The sequence below is a fragment of the Danio aesculapii genome, chromosome 5, assembly GCF_903798145.1.
Source record: "Danio aesculapii chromosome 5, fDanAes4.1, whole genome shotgun sequence".
In the NCBI taxonomy this organism is placed as follows: domain Eukaryota; kingdom Metazoa; phylum Chordata; class Actinopteri; order Cypriniformes; family Danionidae; genus Danio; species Danio aesculapii.
Genome location: NC_079439.1, coordinates 50,498,017 through 50,522,935, shown reverse-complemented (window position 1 = coordinate 50,522,935; position 24,919 = coordinate 50,498,017). Strand labels below are relative to the sequence as shown.

The window sequence follows — 24,919 nt, the reverse complement described above, 5'->3', positions numbered from 1 at the left end:
CTCCGGCTGGGTCAGTTGGCATTTCTGTGTGGAGTTTACATGTTTTTCTCGTGTTCGCATGGGTTTCCTCTGGGTTCTCCGCTTTCCCCCACAGTCCAAAGACATGCACAATAGGAGAATTGAGTAAGCTAAATTGTCTGTAGTGTATGTGTGCGAATGAGTGTGTATGGGTGTTTCTAAGTATTGGGTTGCGGCTGGAAGGGCATCTGCTGTGAAAACATATGCTGAATAAGTTGTGGTTCATTCTGCTGAGGTAACCCCTGATTAATAAAGGGACTAAACTGAAAATAAAATAAATGAATGATTATATTGTATTATTACATTATATTATATACATATATTACATTATGTAACATTATATATAATCATTTTTATATTATCAACCTGTGATATTAATATAATCATGTAATAATAGTAATAATCAATAACACTTTATTATAAATACACACTATGAGTCATTTATTAAGCATTAGCATTTAGCGAATTCATTATTTGTTAAGTATTAACTCTACATTAAGAGACGTTAGTAAGCAGTTTATAACTGCAACTATTAATGCTCTTTTCTTGACTTATAAGCACATGATTAATGTGCTTAATATTTGTGCTTTTATAATTTGTGACTGATTGATTTTTCATGACTAAATTAAGTATTGCATTATTTCCAAACCATTTGTATTTAAAAGCAGTTGGTGGTTTTTAAGATCATTCATAATGAGTTAGTAAATGATTAACGAACTATTGAAATCAACATTTACATATCTTATTATTCAGGCATATAGTAATGGTTACTATGTATGTTATTAAATGCTTTATTAACTCTTAAATAAATGGTTTGTGAATAATGCAATACTTAATTTAATAATGAAAATTAATAAAGTATGAAAATACAATTGTTAAGCACAATATAAATATGCTTATAAGTCAAGAATAGAGCATTTGTGTCTGCAGTTATAAATAGCTTACTAACGTTTATTAATGTAGAGTTAATGCTTAACAAATAATGAATTCACTATTAGATAATGCTTAATTAATAGTTCATAGAGTGTAGTTATCATAAAGTGTTACCTTTCTCTTCTATATTGTTTGTATTAGGGAAACTGGTAGAATGGTCCCTGGTGCTTTATGGAACATCCACACATCCATACACAAGACATGAACAGCCCCGTTCTGCCCAGCTGCCTTCTGAGGATGAAATCACAGAGGACTATAATGGTGATTTATCTGATTCAAGCAAATTACTTTACATGATCATTTAAATAAAAGAATTCTTTTATACAGTACCCACAAAAACCACTTGGACATAGTTTTTTTAAAGAATTTCATTGGATATTAAACATTTTGTGACTTCTGTAAAACTGCAGTGATAAAAATCAAGTGGTGTTTGCAAAGACAAAGACCTATCAGAGCTAAATTACTTTTTGTAAGCCATTTTAATTACTTTTTATTTATGGCATGTACTGTCCATCACTGTTTTTACATACAAAAATAATCTTAAAGAGCCCATATTATGCATGAAATAGGGTCATATTTAGGTTGTAAGGGTCTCCAACAACAGTCTAATATGCATGCAAGGTCAAAAAACACTTTCATGGTCTTATAATCTGCATTTATTTCTACCTAATTATCCCAGCGACTCCCATATGAATCGTTCAGCGATTCATTTGTACCCAAACCCCTCCTCAGCGCGAAGCTAATCTGCGCTGATTGGACCGATGACAGCCTGCTGCAATTGGTCGAAACTGACAGCCTTCAGCGCGAGACAGGGTGAAATGCCCAGCAGCTAATCAACAATATTATAATCAATTTATAATCGCACGTACTTACACTTGTGAAATGGGGGTAGAAACTGATTCATGATGCACTGATCCATGTTCAGAAAGTCTTTACTGATCCTTCCTTTTACAAACCGATGAAGTCTTCTTTGTAAGCATGTAGTTTCCAGAAGCACTCGAACTGCTCAAGGCTGGGCTATATTGCTGAGGTTTCATCTTTGGGTAGACTGTCAGTAATATTCATCTGCACAGTGTGACTTCATTCGACCGGTGTCTGTGTCTGTGTGTGGCTTTTTTTCTGTTAGTGGGGGGGCACAAGAAACACCTAATGACTCGTTATCAAGACGACTCGTTTGAAGCACTATGAGTCAACTCCTTTATAGATGAATCAATAGTTTTAAACACTGTACACTTACAGATTTAAGCCTTAGCTGGATATTTCACTTCACTTAGAGCTATGTCACACACTACATGGAAGGGCATTTTCAAAAACCCATAATATGGGCTCTTTAAAAAAAACCTTGAAATGTGTGAAAATGCCACTTGGTTTGATATTTTGTCTTAGCTTTTCTAAAACACATTTATGCATTGCATCAATTGACCATATTTGGAGCTACTGAAAATATATAATCTTGTTTTTTTCCCCAAACATAAGGTTCTTGTGACCCTGAATGTAGTGAGGATGGTTGTGAAGGACCTGGTCCTCACCAGTGTATTTCCTGCTTGAACCTTTTCCTAAAGTTCAAAAATAACACACGGTCAGACAATTTTATTATATTCTTCTCTATCCTTTTCTTCTTTTTAAAAAGTTTCTGAAGATGAACATCAATTTCTTTCAGGACCTGTGTGTCTGAGTGTCCAAGTGGATACTGGGGGGATAAGAAAAGGTGTAAGAAGTGTTACTCCTCCTGTAAGTCGTGTTTGGGAAGCCGCAGTGATCAGTGCACAACCTGTAAGTCTGGTTACCATCTAAATGAGGAAAAAAACAACTGTGTGACCAGCTGTGAGGATGGCTACTTTCTTTACCATGGTAAAACTCATGACACAGATTCTGTGTCACTAATGGTGCATTTAAAATCTAAAGTCTCCCAGTGCTAATTAAGACTTGGTTTTTAAAGATTTTATTTTTTTGCATTGTTTACTTCTCCCATGCTTATTGTTGGCATAGTAGTGACATGTTCTTAATTATTTTGCTGTGCAGAGGAAAACGTGTGTAGGAAGTGTAAAATTGAGAACTGTATGAAATGCACCTCAGCCTCCATTTGCACTGAGTGCTCTGAGGGCACAAGGTAATTCACAGTTTTTTTTTTGTTTTTTTTTAAAGAAAGTATTTTATTTAATTTATGAAATATTTGACCCTTCCCAAAGGAACTGATATGTCAGTTCAGTGTAATAAAAGATAACTGTTTCTCTATATTTTTTAGCCTAGTGGGCAACAGATGTCAGAAGAGTTGTGAGGTGGGGAGTTACTACAGTGAGCCGGAGGACTCATGTGAGGCTTGCCACCCAGCCTGTGCTACATGTGCTGGTACGATCTACTGAAATACAACATATCAACAAAGACATCCACCAAATATATATTCAGATTAGCTTGCTCGAGATCTCAACACTCTTGACATTACTGAAATGTTTATATTCCTCTGGGATTGTCCTTTTAGGCAATGAACCAACATCATTTGGGATTTATTGAACAAGGATTAGGAATTTAAAATATTTCTACTTAGTTTTTTTTTTTTTTTTTTAGTAAATAACTATCTATATTTTATAATAAAACATATAGGCCTACTCATTTGAGAACTAAAAACATTGTAATATTTTTTTTCCAAATATAGAAATGATACTTTTCAAATTAGACATTCATATTTAAAGGAACATTTTGTTTAAACAAAAGAAGTATGTTTTAGTTCCTTTTATTTATAGTTTTGTCTTCATATAAATCACTGTCAGTGATTTTATTATGTTTTAAATTGTGTTTTTATTGTTGTAGTTATAATCTAACCTGTATTTGCTTGATCCACCTGAGACACGAATAATTTTTTTTTCTTTTTTTTCTGTGAATTCCTACAACCTTTGGGTTAAAAAAAATCTACAATTTAGAGTTTTTACATTTTGTTTTTATTTTTTATTTTACAGCATGTCCACTGTAGTGGACCACAAAACCATTTTAGTTCAAAACGACCGCCACTCAGACAACAAAACTGTACAGGATATGGCTGTAAAGGGATAATAATCCAATATTGATGTAAGAAAAACAAAACAAAAGCCATTTTTTTCTTTTGTATTAAAATTCCTGAAACAGTTTAGTCTGAAAGAGAGCCGAACTCAAAAAAACAAAAACAAAAAAAAAAAGGTGATGTTAATCCAAAACAAATTTAACATAAAAGTGATTTAAAACTGATTCCTTCATTCTCAGTCCTTCTCTAATTGTCTCTAACTCTCTAATTGTCTTATTGTCAGACTCTAAATCACCCTTAGTCGCCCTTAACTATTTTATAAAGAATCATCTCTGCTTCAGTGCTGCCCTCTACAACATGTAGTCATTAATTACATTAAGATGGTCCTAGTGTCAACTATAGAGGACATTCAAAAAAGGATGGTATTTTGAAACACAAACAAGTTAACAGCTTTGAAAGCTAAAATTATTGTTCCTGACACTTTAATAAATAAATATATGTAATAATAATAGTAAAAAACATTTAAAAAGCTAAATTTTACATGCCCCTCTCCTTCCCATAAAATGTGCTTTTTTGTATGTCAGCTATTTTGGATGCAGTGTAAGAAGTGGTTCCTAGCATGCCAGCCAATCAAATGACATATCACTAGAAAGCCCAGGATGTCCTATGAACAGAACTTGACAAAGTAGCTCAAAAAAATTCAAAGAAAATTAATGAAAACACAATGTCCACTACAGAGAACACAAGTCAATGGGCGGTGTCTCAGGAGGTTATATCAGGATACAACACCCTGGATCCAAGATGTTTCAACAGGCGTACACTGACCTCTCGGGGTTTAAGATATAAAACACATACAGAAGATTTATATTTTCATATATTATTACAGTATTTGAATACACATTGAAAAATGTCTAAAGGCATTCATTCTTGGATTCAGTGCCTATTTTAGAAATATTGTTATCAATTCTTTATATGTTAACATCTCCTATGTTACTTTATCACAAAGCACTCTATGAAAAAATGCTAAACAAATATGTAGAAACTTGCTTATTTGATCAAATCATGATATATTGGTTAAGAATTATTATTTAAAAGATTAAAAGATCATTTTCTGTACATCTGGTTTAAAAAACTTTTATCTCTTAGTCACATCATTTAAACACATACAGTATGTAAGTTAAACACATACAGTATGTAAGTTAAACACATACAGTATGTAAGTTTGTTTTTGTGTGTATGAGATATTTTAGGTTCATGTCTCTGTATAGCTGCAGGTCTGGAGTCATGTAATCGCTGTGCTGAAGGCTACCTGATGGAGAACTGGAGATGTGTGTCCTCTTGCAATCAAGGTTTCTATGCAGAACAACAGAACTCGGACAATCAGAGCACCTGTAAAAGGTGTGTGTGTGCGTGTGTGCTACATCCTCCAACATTTATCATCATACTTTTTTGACTCTGAGGATTGTGCATTTGTGCAGGTGTGATGCAAGCTGTCTAGCCTGTGTCGGGCCAACTAAAGCAAACTGCAGTGAGTGTGTAGATGGACATGCACTTCAGGATGGTGTCTGTGTTCTCAGCCACAACTGTGGTGATGGTAAGTTCTAGTTATTCTTGTATGAAACCTGTTGATGCAAAGAACAGTAGTTTTTCAGATAAAACTATAATAGATTTGGTTTGTGTTTCAGGGGAATATCAGGATGAGAGTGGAGAGTGTCAGTCATGTGATGTGTCCTGTCAGAAATGTAAAGGTCCACAGAGTGAGGATTGCCTCAGCTGCTTAAGTACACAGTAAGACTTTTTTTCAACGATTTGTTGGCCGAAAGTACTATTTTTCATAAAAACCTATTTTTAAAAGATAAAGTTTTAGACAGAAATATATTTTTGCTGTGGTCACTAACTCATTAGTGTGATTTATCAATATCGGGTGGTATTTTGAACAAATAAAGAACAACTTTAAAATAATTTCACTTTAAACATAAATTGCACATTGTTACTTTTGACCCCATCAGTAGGGACAAAAGTAACACATGGGTGGGTCAAAAGTAACACAATATTTGCTAGATTTACTGGCTTAAGCTGGCTTATTTGAAATATATCTGACTATGACCTTGTTAATGTTAACTGCAAACTTATTTTGTCATTTATTTTTTGCAAAAAATGGGACATTCTATCCTTAATGTACATGATCTGTCCCTGAAATAAAAATATAAATACAGTGAATAAAAAGTATTTCATCACAAAAATTTCTAAAATGGACTGATGGTTGATTGCTGTGTGCTGTTCTGTAAAGGAATAGGTCATTCATTTGGTTTTCAGATGTTTTTTCTTTATTAAAAACACTTTACACTGTACAAACTCTGTCATTGTCCTTGTCCTTGCCCCCGTGTTTCTGTCAGTCCTGTCACATTTGTGTTAAATTTAACATAAAATGTGTGCATTACATATTTAAGGCTATGACTCGGAAGTCACATCATTTGACGGAGAAGAAGCTGACAGTGATCAAATATGATCAAGTATTCAAGTATCATTGAATTGTATGATTTTATGCTTGTTTTTGTATGATTGTTTGAGAAGCTTAAGTCAGGCTCTGTCATGTTTTTTAAAAGTGAAAATGTATGTTTTTGGTAGACTGTCCCATATACTAAACTGCATTTTCATTTTAAATTTCAGCACCCTCAAATGTTTCAAAAGCAATCCAACATTGCAAAATGTTACGGTTTTCTAAAATTTTTGAATATTTTTTTATTATTATTGGCTATATGCTGTAGTGGCAATTTTTCTTTAATGAGGCGTTCTCTGTGGTAAAAAAAGACAAAGTGTTACCCAGGGTGTCTTTTAAAGTTTTATTCTTTGCAAAGAAGGTCACAATCATACAGCAACGACAGTTTCTGCAGAGTGAGACACTGAAACAGAGTGCTCTCTCTTTTTATCTGGTTTCTCCCCTGTACTGCTTACAAGGTCACTAAAGTCATGCGCTAGGCACATGCATCATGGATTATAGTTATCTTTCCCCTGTATTGAATTCTTGTTTACTGCTTCATTTTTGTCTTTTAATCAGGCCATATCATATTTACGTTAGGTGTCTCAACCTTTCTGAACCATACAAAACAAGGAGACAAACAACATTACACAATAGAAGTGTAAGATGAAAAACACAGAGTAGTCATGCACAGTAAAATTGAGTAGAAAATGCATTCACATCTAGGAGATGAATATAAATGAATTTCCATTACAATGCATTCATTTTATAAAACATCTGAATCAAAACACTGAAACCTCTAATGTGGAAGTGAAAAATAAGTTATGAATATTAGCAGTGGTGCATAAATAACAGTGTTACTTTCATCCCCACAGGAACTCTTGCCATTTAAACCTGATTAACTTTTAATCTGACATTGCAAACTGAAGGATGTGTTATTGCACTAAATAACCTGTAGATTGATCATTAGTGTGAAATATGAAAAGAGAATCACAACTTGTAATAAGAAAAAAGAACCACTACAATAATAATTTACTTTCTGCGCTTAAAAACTGAAATTCTGACTCAACCGCGGCACACGGTCCAGAAATCAGGTGATAATTGCCTGCTCCATTAAGCGTTGCATGCTGAATGTGCTGTTATAGTCTCGAAAGCAAATCAGGGCTTTAAGAAAATCACTTTGTTTCTTTCGTCCCACATTACTTTCGTCCCTGCTCACCCTATTTCTAAGTCAAAAGTGTATAATATGACAAATACATTAAAGCTCACTTTACTAGTAACCTTTATTTGCGATATATAGTGCTAAATTGTTTCAAAGTAGATTTGGATGGATACTGTGAACAGGCAATATGCTAATCATGTCAATTCTGACCAATATGTACAGTAATTGGTACATGCTATTAAAAACTAAAATAAATATACAATAAAGTAAAAGTAGTAAGACAATTCAACGGCATAATTTATTCTTATGCTATACTGTATGTCGTGGATGAGTTTTGTTTTATTTTATCCAGTAGGCATTGCATTGCTTCCTGAAGTTGTTTGTTGTCACTGTTGACGTTGAGGTCATCCCGTCTTTTGATGTCTGTGTTAAACCACATGAAACCAAATAGTACAGTAGCAGAATCCAACTAAACATTATAATCACTTTGTGACTTTAAATAAATATTAGCTTTAATAAAGCGTCAGCATTAACCATGTTTCACACAAATATTGGTGAAATTTCACTGCACTTAAAAGCTATGCATTGTGAAGAAAATACTGTTTTTACTTTCATTTTTGTTGCACAAGATGATGTAGATTTGTGATGAAGGACAACCTATTGTCATTTAATGTTTTGTTATGTTGGAATATAGTAGAGTTCCTGTTATGTCTCTCTTGGTTATTTCCTATTAAAGTCAATGTCCTGTCCTGTTATTGTAGTTGGCTGGATTATGGTCAATGTGTGGTCAGCTGCTCAAATGGGAAGTACCCATCCAGTGGACAATGTCACCTCTGTGATCACACCTGTGCCCAGTGTGTTGATGCTGGTCCTTCTAACTGTACCAGCTGTGATACAGGTCAGTATGCATGTAGTCTCAGTAAATAAATTAGCCCTAATGTGTGTGACCTTGTGTGATGATGTGTTACATTGACTAATTTCTAATGAATAGTTTTGATATTTAAATTCAGCAACCAAACAAACACACCAAAGCTCAACACAAATACATACCTCCCTGTATTTTACTACCCTCAAATTCACAAGCACATTGTACACAGGCAAAATATATATATATATATGACGGCACAATGGCACAGTGGGTAGCGTTGTCGCCTCACAGCAAGAAGGTCGCTGGCTCGAGCTTCTGCTGGGTCAAATGAAAAGAAATGAGTTATTAAAACTATTAAGTTTAGAAATGTGTTAAATTTATATTTATACTATATTTATATTATATATATATATATATATATATATATATATATATATATATATATATATATATATATATATATATATATACATATATATATATATATATATATATATATATATATATATATATATATATATATTATTATTATTATTATTAGGAAAAAGTAATATATATTTTATTATTTTTGTCTCTTTTTTTCATCAAACAACTATTTGTATTGGCCATTTAAGGGTCATATATTAACTGAACTTTTACTGTTGTGATAGGTTTTGATACGACAGTACGTTGGGAAAGCGTTCAGTCCCGATAGGGAGGACGCTGCGGAGCTCACCTGTTACCCAGAGGGGAGACCTGGTGACAACCTATGGACTAGCCCAGAGATGGGGAGTCCTTGCATAAGGATGGTTAGCGGGGAGGGAAGACACGAGCCTGCCCTAGAAGGGGGGACTATACCGTGGCTGAGTGAACGTATGGGATCGCCAGCGGGGATCACACATAGCAGGCACCTATACCCAGAACGCGGGCTGACCAGCGGGCATGCCGACAACGTAACGGGCCAACACCTGACTCCTCCGCTGAGTCAGGTGCTGGGGGCCTCGGAGGAACTCTGCAGGGTTCGCCAAAGAAATGGGGAACTAAACTGACAAAGCTGAAAAAGCGCACGTATCTCCGGGTTAGGGAGAGTGGCGCAGCAAGCGTGTTTCGACACCTCAACCGAATCGTTTCCTCAATCACCAAGGGTTGCCTAATACCCTTGAGGAAACCGGCTCCACTCGCAGATTGTAACCTTGCAAATGTATTGGGTGTCACCCAACCCGTAGCTCTACAAATGTCTGTCAGAGAGGCGCCGCGTGCTAACGCCCAGGAGGATGCGATGCTCCGTAGTGGAGTGCGCTCTCACCCCCGGGGGACACGGCTCACCCTGGCCCAAAGGCGATATCCCGTGGGCCAACCTCTGTTTAGATACGGCACTTCCCATCTGCCGACCACTGTAATGGACAAAGAGCTGGTCAGAGGATCTAAGGCTCTGAGTGTGGTCCACATGTATTCGCAAAGCGCGAACAGGACACAACAATGAAAGGGCTGGGTCTGCCTCCTCCGCGGGCAGCGCTTGCAGGCTCACTACCTGATTCTTAAACGGCGTGGTAGGAACCTTGGGCACATAGCCGGGCCGGGGTCTCAGGACAACGTGAGAGTAGGCCGGCCCGAATTCTAGGCACGAGTCACTGACCGAAAATGCCTCCAGGTACCTAACCCTCTTAACCGATGCCAACACGACCAGCAGAGCTGTCTTCAAGGACAGAAATCTCAAGGATACTGAGTCGAGTGGTTCGAAGGGATCCCCACGTAGGCTCGTAGCACTACCGCGAGATCTCAAGAGGGTATGAGAGGGGGGCGGGGTGGAAACATCCGCCTAGCACCTCTGAGGAGCTGGATGATGAGGTTATGCCTCCCCACGGTGCCGCCATCCACGCACCATGATGAGCGGAGATGGTGGCCACGTAAACCCTCAGTGTGGAGCGCGACAGCCTTCGCTCCACCTGTCCTGAAGGAAAGAAAGCACAACACTGATCTGGCAAGATCGGGGGTCTTCTCGGCGAGAAGCGCACCACTCAGTGAATAGACTCCACTCCAGGGCGTAGGCATGCCTCGTAGAGGGTGCACTAGCCTGAGTGATGGTATTAACCACCGCCACCGGTAGGTTACCTAAGTCTTCCTCGTCGCATCTTATGGACCCCACGTGGAGGTTCCACAGAACTAAGCGAGGGTGCCAGATGGTGCCCTGTCCCTGAGAGAGTAGGTCCTCTCTCAAAGGGACTCGCCAGGGGGGGCGTCGCGAGGAGGGAGAGTTCTGATATCCAGGTCCGGTTGGGCCAGGGGCGCAACTAGCAAGACCTGCCCCTCGTCCTCCCTGACCTTGCACAGAAACTGCGCGAGTAGGCTCACTGGGGGGGAGTGCATACTTACGCATGACTCGGGGTGGAGTCGCCATTCTCCCGGGGAAGGAGCTGCCGTGAGAGCCTGTTGGCTGCACGGTTGAGCCCATCCGGGGTGTGAATAGCAAGCAGCGACTTCAGCCGCGTATGACTCCAGAGGAGCAGACGGCGAGCGAGCTGAGACATGCAGCGGGAGCGTATACCCCCCATCCGGATGGAATACGCTACCGCGGCCATGCTGTCCGTCCTGACCAGCACGTGTTGCCCCCTCAGCACCGGTAAAAAGCGGCGCAGAGCGAGAAACACTGCCAACAGCTCTAGGCAGTTGATATGCCAATGCAGCTGGGTTCCCCTCCACAGGTCCGCAGCAGCATGCCCGCTACACACGGCCCCCCCACCCCATACTGGAGGCATCTGCCGAAACGACAGCCTGCCTGGACGCCTGACCTAGGTGCACACTGGCCTGTAGGAAGGAGGGGTCCTTTCCAGGGGGTGCGGGTGCGGTGACACAGCGCAGTGACAGTCACTCGGTGTGGGCCCGCGTGCCATGCGCGTCTGGGGACCCGATCGTGAAGCCAATGCTGTAGTGGTCTCATATGGAGTAATCCGAGCGGCGTGGCCGCGGCTACGGATGCCATATGCCCCAGGAGCCTCTGAAATAATTTCAGGGGGACCACTTTTTTTCCTGTCGAACTCTCTCAGACAGTTCAGCATTACCCTCGGCGCGCTCTCGTGAGAGGCGCGCCTCCATAGTGATCGAGTCCAGCTCCAACCTGAGAAAGGAGATGCTCTGCACGGGGGCGAGCTTGCTCTTTTCTCGGTTGACCTGAAACCCCAACGGGCGGAGGTGCCGGAGCACCTTGTCTCTGTGCATAATCAATTGCTCCCGAGAGTGGGCTAAAAATCAGCCAGTCATCGAAATAATTGAGCGTGCGGATGCCGGCGAGCCGGAGGGGCGCGAGGGCACCCCCCGCGAGCTTGGTGAAAACTCGCGGAGACAGAGAGAGCCCGAAGGGGAGGACCTTGTATTGCCACGCTCGACCTTCAAACACAAACCGCAGAAACTGCCGGTGGCGTGGAAGTGTGGAGATATGAAAATACGCGTCCTTCAGATCTATTGCTGCAAACCAATCCTGAGGACGAACGCATCGCGTGATGCGCATCTGCGTAAGCATTCCGAAGCACAGCCTGTGAAGGCAGCGGTTCAAAATGTGCAGATATAGGATTAGCCATAGCCCACCGCTTTTTTTTTTTTTTTTTTTTGGGGCACGATGAAGTGCGGGCTGTAAAACCCGCGCTCCATCTCGGCTGGAGGACCGGCTCGATTGCATCCTTCGCCAGGAGGACAGCAATCTCCTCTCGCAAGACAGGGGCGGACGCAGGACTGACCCTGGTCGCCCGTGAACCTGGGACGCCGTTTCGCGAACTGAATCGCATAGCCGAGTCTGGTCGTATGGATGAGCCATTGCGATGGGCTGGCCCGCGCTAACCAGGCAGGCAGAGCCCCCGCAAATGGTCCCACCCGCACGATCGCTGACGTGCCAGCGGCGGGGCAGCGTGGAGTGAGTGGGCTCATCCGGGGAGCGCTGGGGTCCCACAGGAGAGCAGGAGAGGAGATGTTCTTGTCTCGCACTCAAACTCCAGGAGAGGGGCTGGGAGTGGAGAGAAAGGAGACCGTTCTCTCGTGCTCCATGAGCCATTGGCGAAATGCACCGATCCTGCGAGCTGGAAGGCATAGCGTCCCAGACTGGCAGTGTTCGGGCTGTCACATCCGGAGGAGGGGAAAAGTGCTCTTTCACTGAGGATTTTGATGGCGTTTTTTTTTTTTTTTTTTACGCCTTTAAATAACGTGCCCCGCCCTCCAGCGGGGAAAGAGCAAATTCCCTCCTCCCCAGATGGCCCGCCTCAGTGATGCTTCGCGGTCCGTTTTACCGAACTTAGCGGCGCCCTGGGCGGGGGACGCTGGTTGCCGGTGCGATGCTCGGCGCAGCCGCATGGCCGGAGGCGGGGGCGGCGAAGCAAAGTTGCGGGCGGGCGTCCTCGGCGAAAAAGCAGTGGATGTGGATGGCTTGGCGGGGGGGGAGCGGTCATACAATCCCGCCGATAGAGACCTCGCCCATCGCCTCCGACTGCTCTATCACCGGCGTGAATTCCTGGGCGAATTCACCGCCAGTGTCGCCGAACAGGCCAGCCTGGGATATGGGTGAGTTAAGAAAGCGAACTTTGTCAACGTCACGCACATCACCAGGTTTAGCCTGAGGTGGCATTCCTGGATCACGGATGTGATCATCGTCCTTCCCAGGGCACACACAGCCGACTTTTTTTTTTTTTTTTTGTAAGAGCATAGTCGGTTGCGGTGCGGAGCGCATGCTCAGTCCTGGGTCAGAACCATCCTCGTGCAGCCGGGCCAGCGCCTGCGCTTGGTAGCGCTGGTAGGTGGCCATAGCGTGCATGGTGAGGGGGAAGGCGCACGCAGCACACTGCGTGAGCCTACTGTGCCCATCCAGGAAGAAGGGGATGGGGAGGCTTAGAAGGTCTCGCCTTCATCCTCCACATCACACCCCTCTAATCGGTCCGGCCGCGGAGCTGGGGGATAAACCATCTCCAGAGCCACGGCCGAAGCAGCCTGGGGAAGCACAGCCGCAAAGTCTGCTTCTGGATTCGACGCCGCGCTCAAAGTCCCAGAGGGAGCGAGCGGGTTCGAATCCTCGTCAGATCTTGACAGCCCAACCTCCAAGGATGGTGAGGATGGAAGCGCACGCAGATCGGGCAGAAAAAAGTGCCCTCAGGACAGCGTGAGTTTACTGTGCACTTCCGGGAAGAAGGAGACGGGAGGCGTTGAAGGTCTTGCCTCCTTATATCCTCCACATACACCCATCTAGTCGGTCCGGCTGCGGGGCTGGGGGATAAACCATCACCAGACCCACGGCCGAAGCAGCCCGAGAAAGCATGGCCATCACGTCTGCTTTTTAGATGCTAACGCCGCGCTCTCCACCCCGGAGGGAGGGAGCGAGCGGGCTCGCATCCTCATCAGACAATGACAGCCCATCCTCCGATGCAGCGATGGACATCTGACCCCCGGTGTCATCAGGTGAGAGAGCGACCATCCAAGGACGGAGCGCTTCTCTTCACCTGAAGCTTGGATGGAGCGCGTGGAGGAGCGAGAGGTCCACGGCCCGGGGGCGGCGGATTTACTCTCACTGAAACCCTCAGATCTGCCCGAGTGCCAACCGCAGTGCGGGGGACAACTGGGGTGGGTGGCTCTTTTGCAAGAGCGAGCCGCGATCTTAACTGCGCAACAGACATGACATCAGTGATGGCATGCACTGCCCGCGAGCACCGCATTAACATGCTGGACCCCCAGACATGAAACGCTGTGCTCGTGCCCATCATCCGGGGATAGGAAACCACCGCATCCAGAAACGCACGGTCGGAGTGACGTCTTGAAAAAGACGCGCTGCACGACCGTGTTGCTCTTTTAGGAAAGCTTTTTCCTATATACAAACCGCTCTTGGAGGACCGGACCCAAAGGACGCCAGGCAAGGGAGAAATACCCAGCTCGACCATCTGCCACTGCGTATACGCGCTCTGGACCGGGAGAAGCTGCTTCTCGATCTCTCTCTGTAGACACAGGTTGGAGATACCCTCAAAGACTCTCTCAGAAGCTTCGTGAAAGGCTCTGAAAGCGAAAGGATGTCGAGCATGGCACTGGCTGCGTCTTTATAGCATGACTGATTGTCATTGATGCCAGCTGTGCACGCTGACGCTGCCAACTCATTGGCATTTCATTGGCCCGTTTTTATACTCTTTCAGATGATTGGATTCTGACGAAATCCCCATAGTGGAAGTTTCCACATAGCATTGGAGTTCCCCATCCGAAGGGGAACGGTTGATTACAAGGCAGGATGGATCCAAGCTTTCATGTTGTTGACGCCAAATTCTGACCCAACCATCCAAATATTGCTGCAGAAATCTCATCAGACCAGGCAATCTTCTAATCTTCTATTGTTCAATTTTGGTGAGCCTGTGCGAATTGTAGCCTCAGTTTCCTATTCTTAGCTGACAGGAGTGGCATTCGGTGTGGTCTTCTGCTGCTGTACCCCATCCTGTAGCCTCAAGGTTCGGCATGTTGTGTTCAGAGATGCTCTTCTGCATACTCTGATTGTAACGAGTGGTTATTTGAGTTACTGTTGCCTTTCTATCAGCTCGCACCAGTCTGGCCATTCTCCTCTGACGCCTGGCATCAACAAGGCATTTGTGCCCATAGAACTGCCGGTCACTGGATATTTTCTCTTTTTCAGACCATTCTCTGTAAACCCTAGAGATGGTCGTAAGTGAAAATCACAGTAGATCAGCAGTTTCTGAAATAATAAGACCAGCCCATCTGGCACCAACAACCATGCCACGTTCAAAGTTACTTAAATCACCTTTCTTACCCATTCTGCCAATTAACCGATTATTCATTGTATAAACTAAGAAAAAATACTGTTAAAGATGTAACAGATTTTTACTGTAGTACTTTTTTACATGTGTAATCACAGCAATTTTTAACTTAGAAATCTTGAATGGCAAAAAAGGAAAAACAAGCAAAAAATGCAAACAATTGCACACATGCAATATGAATCAAGTGTGTTTCAAACTACATTCAGGTGGTTTTGAATTATTTTAAAGTCACTTTTGGTCATTTTCAAATTTTATAAATCATTTTCTTTTTGCTAACTGCTATTAATAGATTTTGCATAGCTTTCTGCTTAGGTTACTTTTTATAGATAAAACTCAAATATATCCAACATTTTTTGTACAGATAGACAGTTTGGTCTGCTTTTCCCAAAGACATCGGAAGCCCAAGTAGATCATAAAAATTATCATGTGACTGATCTTAATGTTACAGATTGTTTCCCAAAAGCATTGTTAATTACATAGCACTTAAAATTTGTCGTAAAGTGCTCTGGAGTAATCATTAACTCGTACATACATTGTAAGAAGATACATTTAGAGGTGAATATTAGAGACTACACCTGTAATTTAGTTCTATACAGAAAATCTAATGTATGGCCATGTGTATGATATATTGTGTGTGCGTGTATGTGTGTCCTGTGTTTTTTAGATAAGTTTGGAGTGGACCGGTACCTGTACCGTGGCCAATGTGTGGATGCATGTCCTAAAGCTCATTTTCACACAGTCATGAAGGCATGTGAGCCGTGTCCTTCATACTGCAAACTTTGCTCATCAGCCACACACTGCATCAAGTGTGAGGACTCTTTCTACGTCAACAATGGAGTCTGTAATAAACTGGAGTGTGGTGAAGGTATGTCTTTAATGTCTCCATACATTTCCAAGGTCACACAATCCACAATCCATAAGTCTGATATATGGCAGATGCAGATTTCATAAACAAATTTATGCCATAAATATATGTCATATATACAACACTCACTCAATCATTATCCTTTGACTTAGACCCTGATTTATAATTAATTATGTATTGATTATTCGGTCACACTTTATTTTGATGGTCCTTTAGTTGAATTAAGTTGCTTTGCATCTACATGTCAATTAATTCTCATTAGATTATAAATGGACTGTTAGGTTGGGGCTAGGGTTAAGGTTGGGGTTAGGGTTAGTGTAAGTTGACGTACTTGAAAAGTTTCTTATAGTCAGTTAAATGTCTGTTGAAGAAGCAGTATCAGCAGATATTAAGCAGACAGTCTGCTAATACTAAAATGGACCATCAAAATTAAGTGTTACAGATTCTGGCATATGTTTATGCTGCGGATGCAATAAAATTTCTAAACATAGCAAAAATGGTTAAAACAAATATTTAAACCATAGGAGTTTCATTTATATATATATATATTTATATATGTATATATATATTTACTCATTTTATATGTTTATATATGAGCATATGGTCACAAAAATATGATATAATTATATCTAATATATATCAATACATGTGTACATATTTGTAATTCAAGTGGTTGAGAAATTCTACATGTAAATGGCCAGCTTTGCAATATTTTTGTATGTTTAAATGCAAATATGAACTTGTATGTCATATTTGTAATTTGCATATATTTGCATGTATCAGATGGGAAAAATGGGGGGACATTATTTTGATTTAGCAACAAAAGATATATTTAACATAATGTTCAAGCTGCTCTTTTCTGTGCAAGCCATATAGACATGGCCCTTATCTTCCTGTACATTTTTAGTCACTTACATTTGACATTTCGGTTGTTTGAAACTATTATGTGCATTTTTGAGCACACATATTGTTAATAAAATTATATTAAAATGCTTTTGTTACCTAATATATGTGTGTGTTTTAGGAGAGGTGGAAGACCCAGAATATGATGACTGCATGCCATGCGAAGAGGGATGTCATAAGTGTGTTCTCTGTAAGTTCAGCAATGTCTTGAGTTTGCTAAGGTGAAAATTACTGCTGTAACACCTCTGTCTTATATCAATTAAAACTACTTTTAGAATTACTGTAATGGGTCGTGTATAGCAGCATCAGGTTTTCTTAATGTGATTAAATACAGAATTTGCCGATATTGACGTAATCTGCAAAAAATGTCACTTTAAAAGGTATAATGAGAAAAAAATACTTAGTAAAATACTTAGTACTTAGTATAACATACAATAGATAACACTTTAAAATAAAGACTCATTAGTGAATGTTAGTTAATGAATTATAATCAACAGTGAGAAAAAGTGTTATTGTTAAAAAAACAACAACATTTTATTAATTAATTCCCCATTTATTAAAACAGTTGTGATCATATATCGACTATAATTTCAACACATTATTGGGCATTAACTAAGAATTGGACATCAGCTAAGATTAATAATGTTTTTTTTAGTCTTCAACACAAGTTTAGTTAAATTAAATAATGTTAACAATTGGAGCCTTTTGGAGCATTTTCAGTCAATATTTCAGCATGTAGTAGGCCAGATGAACATGTAAAAATGTTAATGTTTGAACTATTACGCTAATTTATCAATTAAGTCTCCTGTAATAAGTCGGGTTGCAACAGAGGTGAGGATCCATGTGTAGCTTTATTAAAGAGAATAAGCAGGCAGGCAGTGGCAAACAGGAGCATGCAGGTAATTCAAAGCGTAGTCAGAAAAGCAGGCGAAAGGCTGGGACAGACGACAAAACAACATATAAACAATAAACAAGGCAAAAACACGGTAGACAGGACAAGGAAAAGCTTTGAAATTTGTGTGTGTGTGTGTGCTGTTTTTATAATCCATCTGATTAGTCCATCATGAGCTTCCAGCTGTCTGTGTGTAATCAGAGGGAATTGAGAGGGAATCAGGAACTGGTGTGTGTGTGTGTGTGTGTGTGAGAGAGGTGCATGATGGGAGTTGTAGTTCATTAAACTGGAAGATGTGTAGTTCTCCAGCAACCTGCACAGGCTACATTTTTGGTGATCGTGACATCTCCAAGCACTTTGTCATATTATGACTATCAATACAAACGCAATGTAAATATTCTTAAAAGGCATACTTAAAGGTTTCCCCCACAAATCTAAAGACATGTGGTATAAGTGAATTGGGTAAGCTAAAAGTGTCTGTAGTGTATGTGTGTGAATGAGTGTGTATAGATGTTTCCAAGTGATGGGCTGGAAGGGCATCTGCTGCATAAAACATATGAATTAATATATTAATATTAAACATATAAAATATTAATATATAACATATTAATAAAGTGACTTAGCCGAAAAGAAAAGGACTGATGAGCACACTAAAAGTTTAAATAATAAATAATTATTCACTGTATCTTAGAGTGCTCACAATATGAATATTGTACATGTTTATTATAAAAATATATTTAATTATTGGATATTGGCATATGTCTAATTGGTGGGGACTTGACTTTTTAATCATTTACTGTTGCTTTTACGTTTTACAGATAATCCAAAACACTGTCTTTCCTGCATTAATGGATATTACAGGTAAGAATATTTGCATGTCATATCAGAACTATCCAATTATACAGATTTGTGGTGTTCAGAGATGTTAGTGAAATGCATACGTGTTGCACAGGTTTGAGGAAAGCTGCTATAAAAATTGTCCTTCTAAGACATACCCAGTGGAGGAGACCATGAGCTGTGTGTCATGTGAACATGACTGTGTCAACTGTGATGAAGATGAGTGCAGCTGGTGTGAAGCTGACTTCTTCATATCAAGTGAGACATCTATATATATATACAGTTGAAATCAAAATTATTACCTCTCCTGTGAACTTTTTAATCTTTTAAAATATTTACCAATATTAAAAAAATATTTTTCATTTTTTTCAGCACATCCCCTAGTATGTCTTCAGATTTAGAGAAGTTTTAATTAGTTATCATTTCCCTCTGTCCTGGTAATTCCATGTTGTCTATAAACACTATAGCCCAATCCCAATTCTATTTTTGTACCCCTACCCCTTCCCCTTTCCCTTGGCCCTTAAAACCGAGGATGAAGGGGAAGGGGAAGGGCTTTAAATGTACCCCTAAGAATTGGGACAGCACTACAGCACCTGCACGCATCGTCATACGTCATCGTGATCTCTTGCTTCATATGAGATCAGATGATCATGACTGCAGTAGTTATTCCAGTTAACTATTTTTTTCTATTTTTGGTATTAACCGACGAGGAAGCACGCATGGACAGTGTGTCTACATAATTTATTCATAGAAAGAACAGCCAGAAAGGGGAAATTGATGGATTTGTGCCAAATATTAGCATCATTGACCCATAACAATGTACAATAGCTATAACTGTCAGTATGTTTTTGTGTGGTTTTTATACAGTTTCTATTCTAATTTGCAGTTAAGTGGGGAAAAAATTTATTGAAATGCAAATCAAAGTATAAATAGCAGAAGTGAACAAATTGACTTTCCCCACCAGCAAATATTCATCCGACACCAAATATAAAAGCAGATACTAACCCGCTATAACGTCGTCACCAATGACTAAATCTCCAAAAGACTGATGAAAACATCTGTGAATTGTAGCTCTGACATGGACATGAGGGTTATAAATGACTGAAAAACAGCTACGGGTGAAGTACACATTAATTGATCGCAAGCGCTCAGTTTGTGATCACATCTCTGTTTTGTTCTGTTGATATGTAATTTCAAATATTTGTAGCTTGAAACAGATGGAAATATGACTGGAATGTGCTCACTCTTACAGCTATTGTGAGGACTTAAACAGAGCAGTGCTCATAATATCGAGCGGAAAAAAAAAGAAAAAGACAGCTGGGAAACATAACCTGCTTTGTATTTTTGTAGGAAACACAGTTTAGATCTTTTCATAGTAAGAGGTGTGTGAGTTATTGCCGTCTATCACTCAATGTGTCAGGAATAAAAAAAAAACAACTTAACCCGCTCTTTTAGCGCCCCTCACACAGCTTGATCCACGCTGGCATTTCTCCCCTTGGGTATTTGGTTTTGGAAAGGGAAAACAATTCCACCACCCCGTCCAAACTTTTAGTATACCGGCTATCAGATTTGCACAATGCTTTGGCTTGTTTCCCTCGCCACGATTGGTGTGTGGCGGTTTTCGGGTGTGGCTTAGCGAAGGGTCAATTTAACCAAAGAAACTGTTTTTTTTTTTTTGTCTTAGAGCGCAAGTTAAAGTGTTAGCTATTTAGCTCTATCTGCATTTAAAGCAGTGTGTACAATGCATAGACCCCTAATTTTGCAATGAATTTGACATGATCTTTTCATGGTTTTCACAATCTAAATGTATCCTTCAGATGGGAAATGTGTTCGAGAATGTCCCGATGGGTTCTATAATGATGACGAATCTCAGGAGTGTGAGGAATGCCACTCTGACTGCAGAACATGCAGTGGCCCGGAGGACAGTGACTGTGAAAGCTGTAGCGAGGGACTGACGCTTGACAGTGGAGCTTGTGTGTCTGAACAGGATGTTTGCCCTGCACAGATGTATCTCACTGGTAAGACATGGAGTCAATCTAGGGTCATAGTAAGAGCACAAAAAATTTAATAAACTGAGACTTCATGTAATGTCAACTTTCATTAGAATATAAAGTATTTTCCTGTTGTAAATATATCAAAACCTTTTTATTAGTAATATGCTTATAAACTTGGCAACACTTAATTTTGATGGTCCATTAGAGTATTAGTAAACTGTCTGCTTAATATCAGCTGATACTGCTGCTTCAACAGACATTTAACTGACTATAAGAAACTTTGCAAGTACATCAACTAAGCCCTAACCCCAACCTAACAGTCTACTTATAATCTAATGAGAATTAGTTGCCATGTCGATGCAATGTAACTTAAATTCAACAAATGGACCATCAAAATAAAGTGCGACCATAAACTTTGTTTAGACAACTTTAAATGTAAATTTCTCAGTTTTTCAATTTATTGAACCCTCATATTCCAGATTTACAAATAGTTATTTCAGCTAAATATTGTCCTTAAAAGGCTCAGGCTCTTTTTGTAATAATTTTATTTAATTGATGTTCCTGTTGATGTCTCTCAGATGATGGGGAATGTGAGGCCTGTCACTCTTTATGTGAATCCTGCTGGGGGAAAATGAAGAATCAGTGCAACACATGTGTCAAAGGTATATTTTGAGCAATACAAATATGACGGATGGAAAAAAACTTTTGTTGGATGCATGAAGGGGTGGATGAAAGGATATTTAGACATTTATGTATTTGTGTTCCAGGTCGATATTTGAATGCAGATCAGTGTGTAGCAAGATGCCCAGTGGGTAGCTTTGGCAGTAAGGATAGTGGTCACTGTGAGACATGCCCACAAGGTTGTGCCCAGTGCCAAGATGAACAGCTTTGCACACGCTGCCAGTCAACACGCAAAAACCCTCTTTATTTACAGGCTGGCCAGTGTGTACGAAAGTGCACTAGGTTAGAACCTTTATTTTCTTTGCTTATTTCCATAAGTAGTATAGTTATTAGATTATATTTCGCATCAATTATAATATAATAGCAATACTTGTATATATATTTATTTAAACAAGTTATATAAAAATTCAGATGCAAAGGCTTCTAAATGCCATTCTTTTTTCTCATTTTGCTGCATGCAGGTTTAAATATTTCACTTTTACAGCAAAACATAGGGTATTTCATTGCTTTTAAAGTGAAATAACAGCATACAGTCTTATGCAAAAGTTTGACCAACCCTGATAATTTTCATATTTGCAATCCATAGCCTGCTGGAATTTCAAATCATCAGTTTCATTTGGATATATTTTATATCTTAGGAAAAAAGCAACATTTCACTTCTGACATCATATTTATTTAATCAACAGATGCAATGCAATTTAAGTCATGACAAAAACAGACAGGTGCAAAAATTTGGGTGACTCCAACAGAATAATGACATCAATCTTTTGTACAGAAATCCTTTTCTGAAATAACAGCCTGTAGACACTTCTTATAGCCAAGGATAAGTCCCTGAAGTCTTGCTGAAGGCACTTTGGGCCATTCTTCCTTGCAAAATTTCTCCAGTTCAGTCAGGTTTGATGGGTGCCAAGCATGAACAGCCCTTTTCAAATCAATCCATAGATTTTCAATGATGCTCAAGTCTGAGGACTGGGATGGCCATTCTAAAACATTATCATGTCTGAACTTGAATTCCTTGGTTAATCTGAAACTGTACTTTGGGTCATTGTCCTGCTGAAACGAAACATCCAACCCTGGAGTAACTTTTGCCTCTTGACTGATTCCTGAACATTGTTCTTCAGAATCTGCTGATATTGGGTGGAGTTCATGCAACCTTAAATTGACAAGGTTTCCAGTACCTGTGCTTGCCACACATCCGCACAGCATGATGGACCCTCCACCATATTTTACAGAAGGGAGCAGGTTCTTCTCCTGGAATGCTGTGTTCTCTTTCCGGCATGCAAAGCACCTTTGGTTGTGTCATCTGTCCACAATATTTTTGTCCAAAATGATTCAGGCTTGTCCTTATGAGCCTTAGCATACCTCAAACAACTCTTATTGTTGACAGAATGCAGAAAAGTCTTCTTCTGCATCACCTTCCATTGAGCTGTTGTTTGTGAAGAATGCGCTGAACTGTGGAACAATGTATAATGGCATTATTAGCAGCAAGCTAATTTGGAGGTGGTCTGTGGTTTGTCTGTGACCATTTTAACCATTCTTCGCCTTTGCCTTTCAGATATTTTTCTTGGTCAACCACATCTTTCCTGCACAAGATCTGGTCCTGTGGCCTTCCATTTTCTTACTTTATTTCTGACTGTGGAGATAAAGACTTTAAACATTTGGGATAGCCTTCTGCATCCTTCTTCTGATTTATGTTGGTGAATTATCCTAGTTTTTAGGTCATTAGGAAATTCTTTTGAGGTTCCCATGTTGCTACTTTCTGTTTCATAATGAGAATAATGACTAACAATGAGCTATCTTAAATATACTTTTTCATGATTGTTGCACCTGTGTTAGGATTGTTAAGGTTCACTGAGTCACTCAAATCAATTGTGTGTTGTAATCAATCAGCATTGACTACAGGTTTTGAAATCCACACAAAAGAGAGGGTGCCCAAACTTTTGCATAGGCTATTTTTCAGTTTTCAAATTAATTTCATGTATCTTACTCAGTTACAATACTGATTTCTGTCTGAAAAACATCACATTATCTAGCTTTCACTAGAAACCGAATGGCATTCCATCTTCTCATAAAGAAAGAGCAAATAATTATGCAGCCACAAAGGGGTGCCCAAATTTTTGCATAAAACTGTATAAACATAGGATGCTGAGAAAAATAACTATTTTAGAAAAATAAAAACCTAATTACTACTTATTTTTTTTACTTAGTTGAGCAAGTTTTTTTACTTGCTTATATTTATTGGATTGATTTACATGAAATAACCCCTTAAAGTTTAAAGTGAGTCAGTTGTGAAAAATTGTGGGGCCCTATCTTACACCCAGCGCAATAAGGCGCAAGAAGTGTTTCCACGACGTGTTGCTATTTTCAGACCAACGCAACCCTAATTTTCATGTTTTCTTCCTCGTTGTTTAAATTGCAAATCCATTTGCACCACTTTGGGGACTCATGAGTGTTTCAGTCTAAAAAAGACGTGTGTTAAGGCACATTGTTGGCACGTTGCTATTTTGAGGAACTAAAATAGACTGTTCAGTAGACCAGCTGAAAGCAGGTCTAAAGTCCATCGCAACACGTTTCCTTTACCAATAAAGAGAGAAAGTGAAAGTAAAGGCAGATTGGAGGAGGCTCATTCTCTTATTCTCGCGCTGCAGATGGTCTGTTTAGCGGTTTTCTCGCTAGTGAAGCGTGCAGTTTTTCCATTTACAAAGTCTGCCATATAAAATAGCAAATGGGCCATGGTGTGACACAACTGACTCTTAAAGGGTGGGTAACACTTTGTGCTCTATTTTAACGATCTAGGCACAAAGTTTGAGGCGCAGGGCGCAAAAGCCCTAAGGGCATATCCGAATCCACGGCGCATTGTCTAACAGGGTTGAACTTATTCCTTTAATGAGTTATGGGTGTGTTTTGAGAATAAACCGATCAGAGTCTAATCTTTTATTTTCTTTAAGAATCAGTTGCGTCGTGCCATGGCGCATTTGCTATTTACATGGCGGACTTTGTAAGTGGTAAAACGCTTTACAGCAAGAAGGTTGCTGGTTCGAGCCTCGGCTGGGTCAGTTGGCGTTTCTGTGTGGAGTTTGCATGTTCTCCCCATGTTCGTGTGGGTTTCCTCTGTTGCTTCCAGTTTCCCCCACAGTCCAAAGACATGTGGTACAGGTCAATTGGGTAGGCTAAATTGTCCGTAGTGTATGAGTGTGGGTGAGTGTGGATGGATGTTTCCCAGAGATGGGTTGCAGCTGGAAGGGCATCTGCTGCATAAAACATGTGCTGGATAAGTTGGCGGTTCATTCCGCTGTGGCAACCCCGGATTAATAAAGGGACTAAGCCGAAAAGAAAATTAATGGATGAATGAATAATATTAACATTATAGAAAAGCAAATTGTTATTAATAAATTTTAAAAAAGCTCCCTGAGATGAAGAAGGCATGAAGGCAGTGGTTTTTAAAAAATATTTTAATCCTTTAATTCTTTTTCATTTGTAAAGATATTTGTGTATTGCTGTACATCCTGCATGTTTTAAGCAATGTGT

At 40.1% G+C, this 24,919-nt stretch overlaps 1 protein-coding gene across 1 annotated transcript in view; it reads left to right on the top strand.

Moving 5' to 3' along the window:
- pcsk5a (proprotein convertase subtilisin/kexin type 5a) overlaps positions 1 to 24,919 on the top strand; it is a 53,653-nt gene that overhangs the window by 5,994 nt on the left and 22,740 nt on the right. Inside the window, exons 7-22 of the mRNA XM_056458420.1 lie at positions 1,093 to 1,212; positions 2,428 to 2,530; positions 2,612 to 2,802; positions 2,974 to 3,061; positions 3,197 to 3,300; positions 5,215 to 5,344; positions 5,425 to 5,540; positions 5,632 to 5,734; positions 8,349 to 8,485; positions 15,884 to 16,084; positions 17,109 to 17,177; positions 18,698 to 18,740; positions 18,832 to 18,974; positions 20,534 to 20,734; positions 21,289 to 21,372; positions 21,478 to 21,673. Of these exons, the coding sequence (XP_056314395.1) occupies positions 1,093 to 1,212; positions 2,428 to 2,530; positions 2,612 to 2,802; positions 2,974 to 3,061; positions 3,197 to 3,300; positions 5,215 to 5,344; positions 5,425 to 5,540; positions 5,632 to 5,734; positions 8,349 to 8,485; positions 15,884 to 16,084; positions 17,109 to 17,177; positions 18,698 to 18,740; positions 18,832 to 18,974; positions 20,534 to 20,734; positions 21,289 to 21,372; positions 21,478 to 21,673 (2,029 nt within the window). The remainder of the gene's footprint in view (positions 1 to 1,092; positions 1,213 to 2,427; positions 2,531 to 2,611; positions 2,803 to 2,973; positions 3,062 to 3,196; positions 3,301 to 5,214; positions 5,345 to 5,424; positions 5,541 to 5,631; positions 5,735 to 8,348; positions 8,486 to 15,883; positions 16,085 to 17,108; positions 17,178 to 18,697; positions 18,741 to 18,831; positions 18,975 to 20,533; positions 20,735 to 21,288; positions 21,373 to 21,477; positions 21,674 to 24,919) is intronic.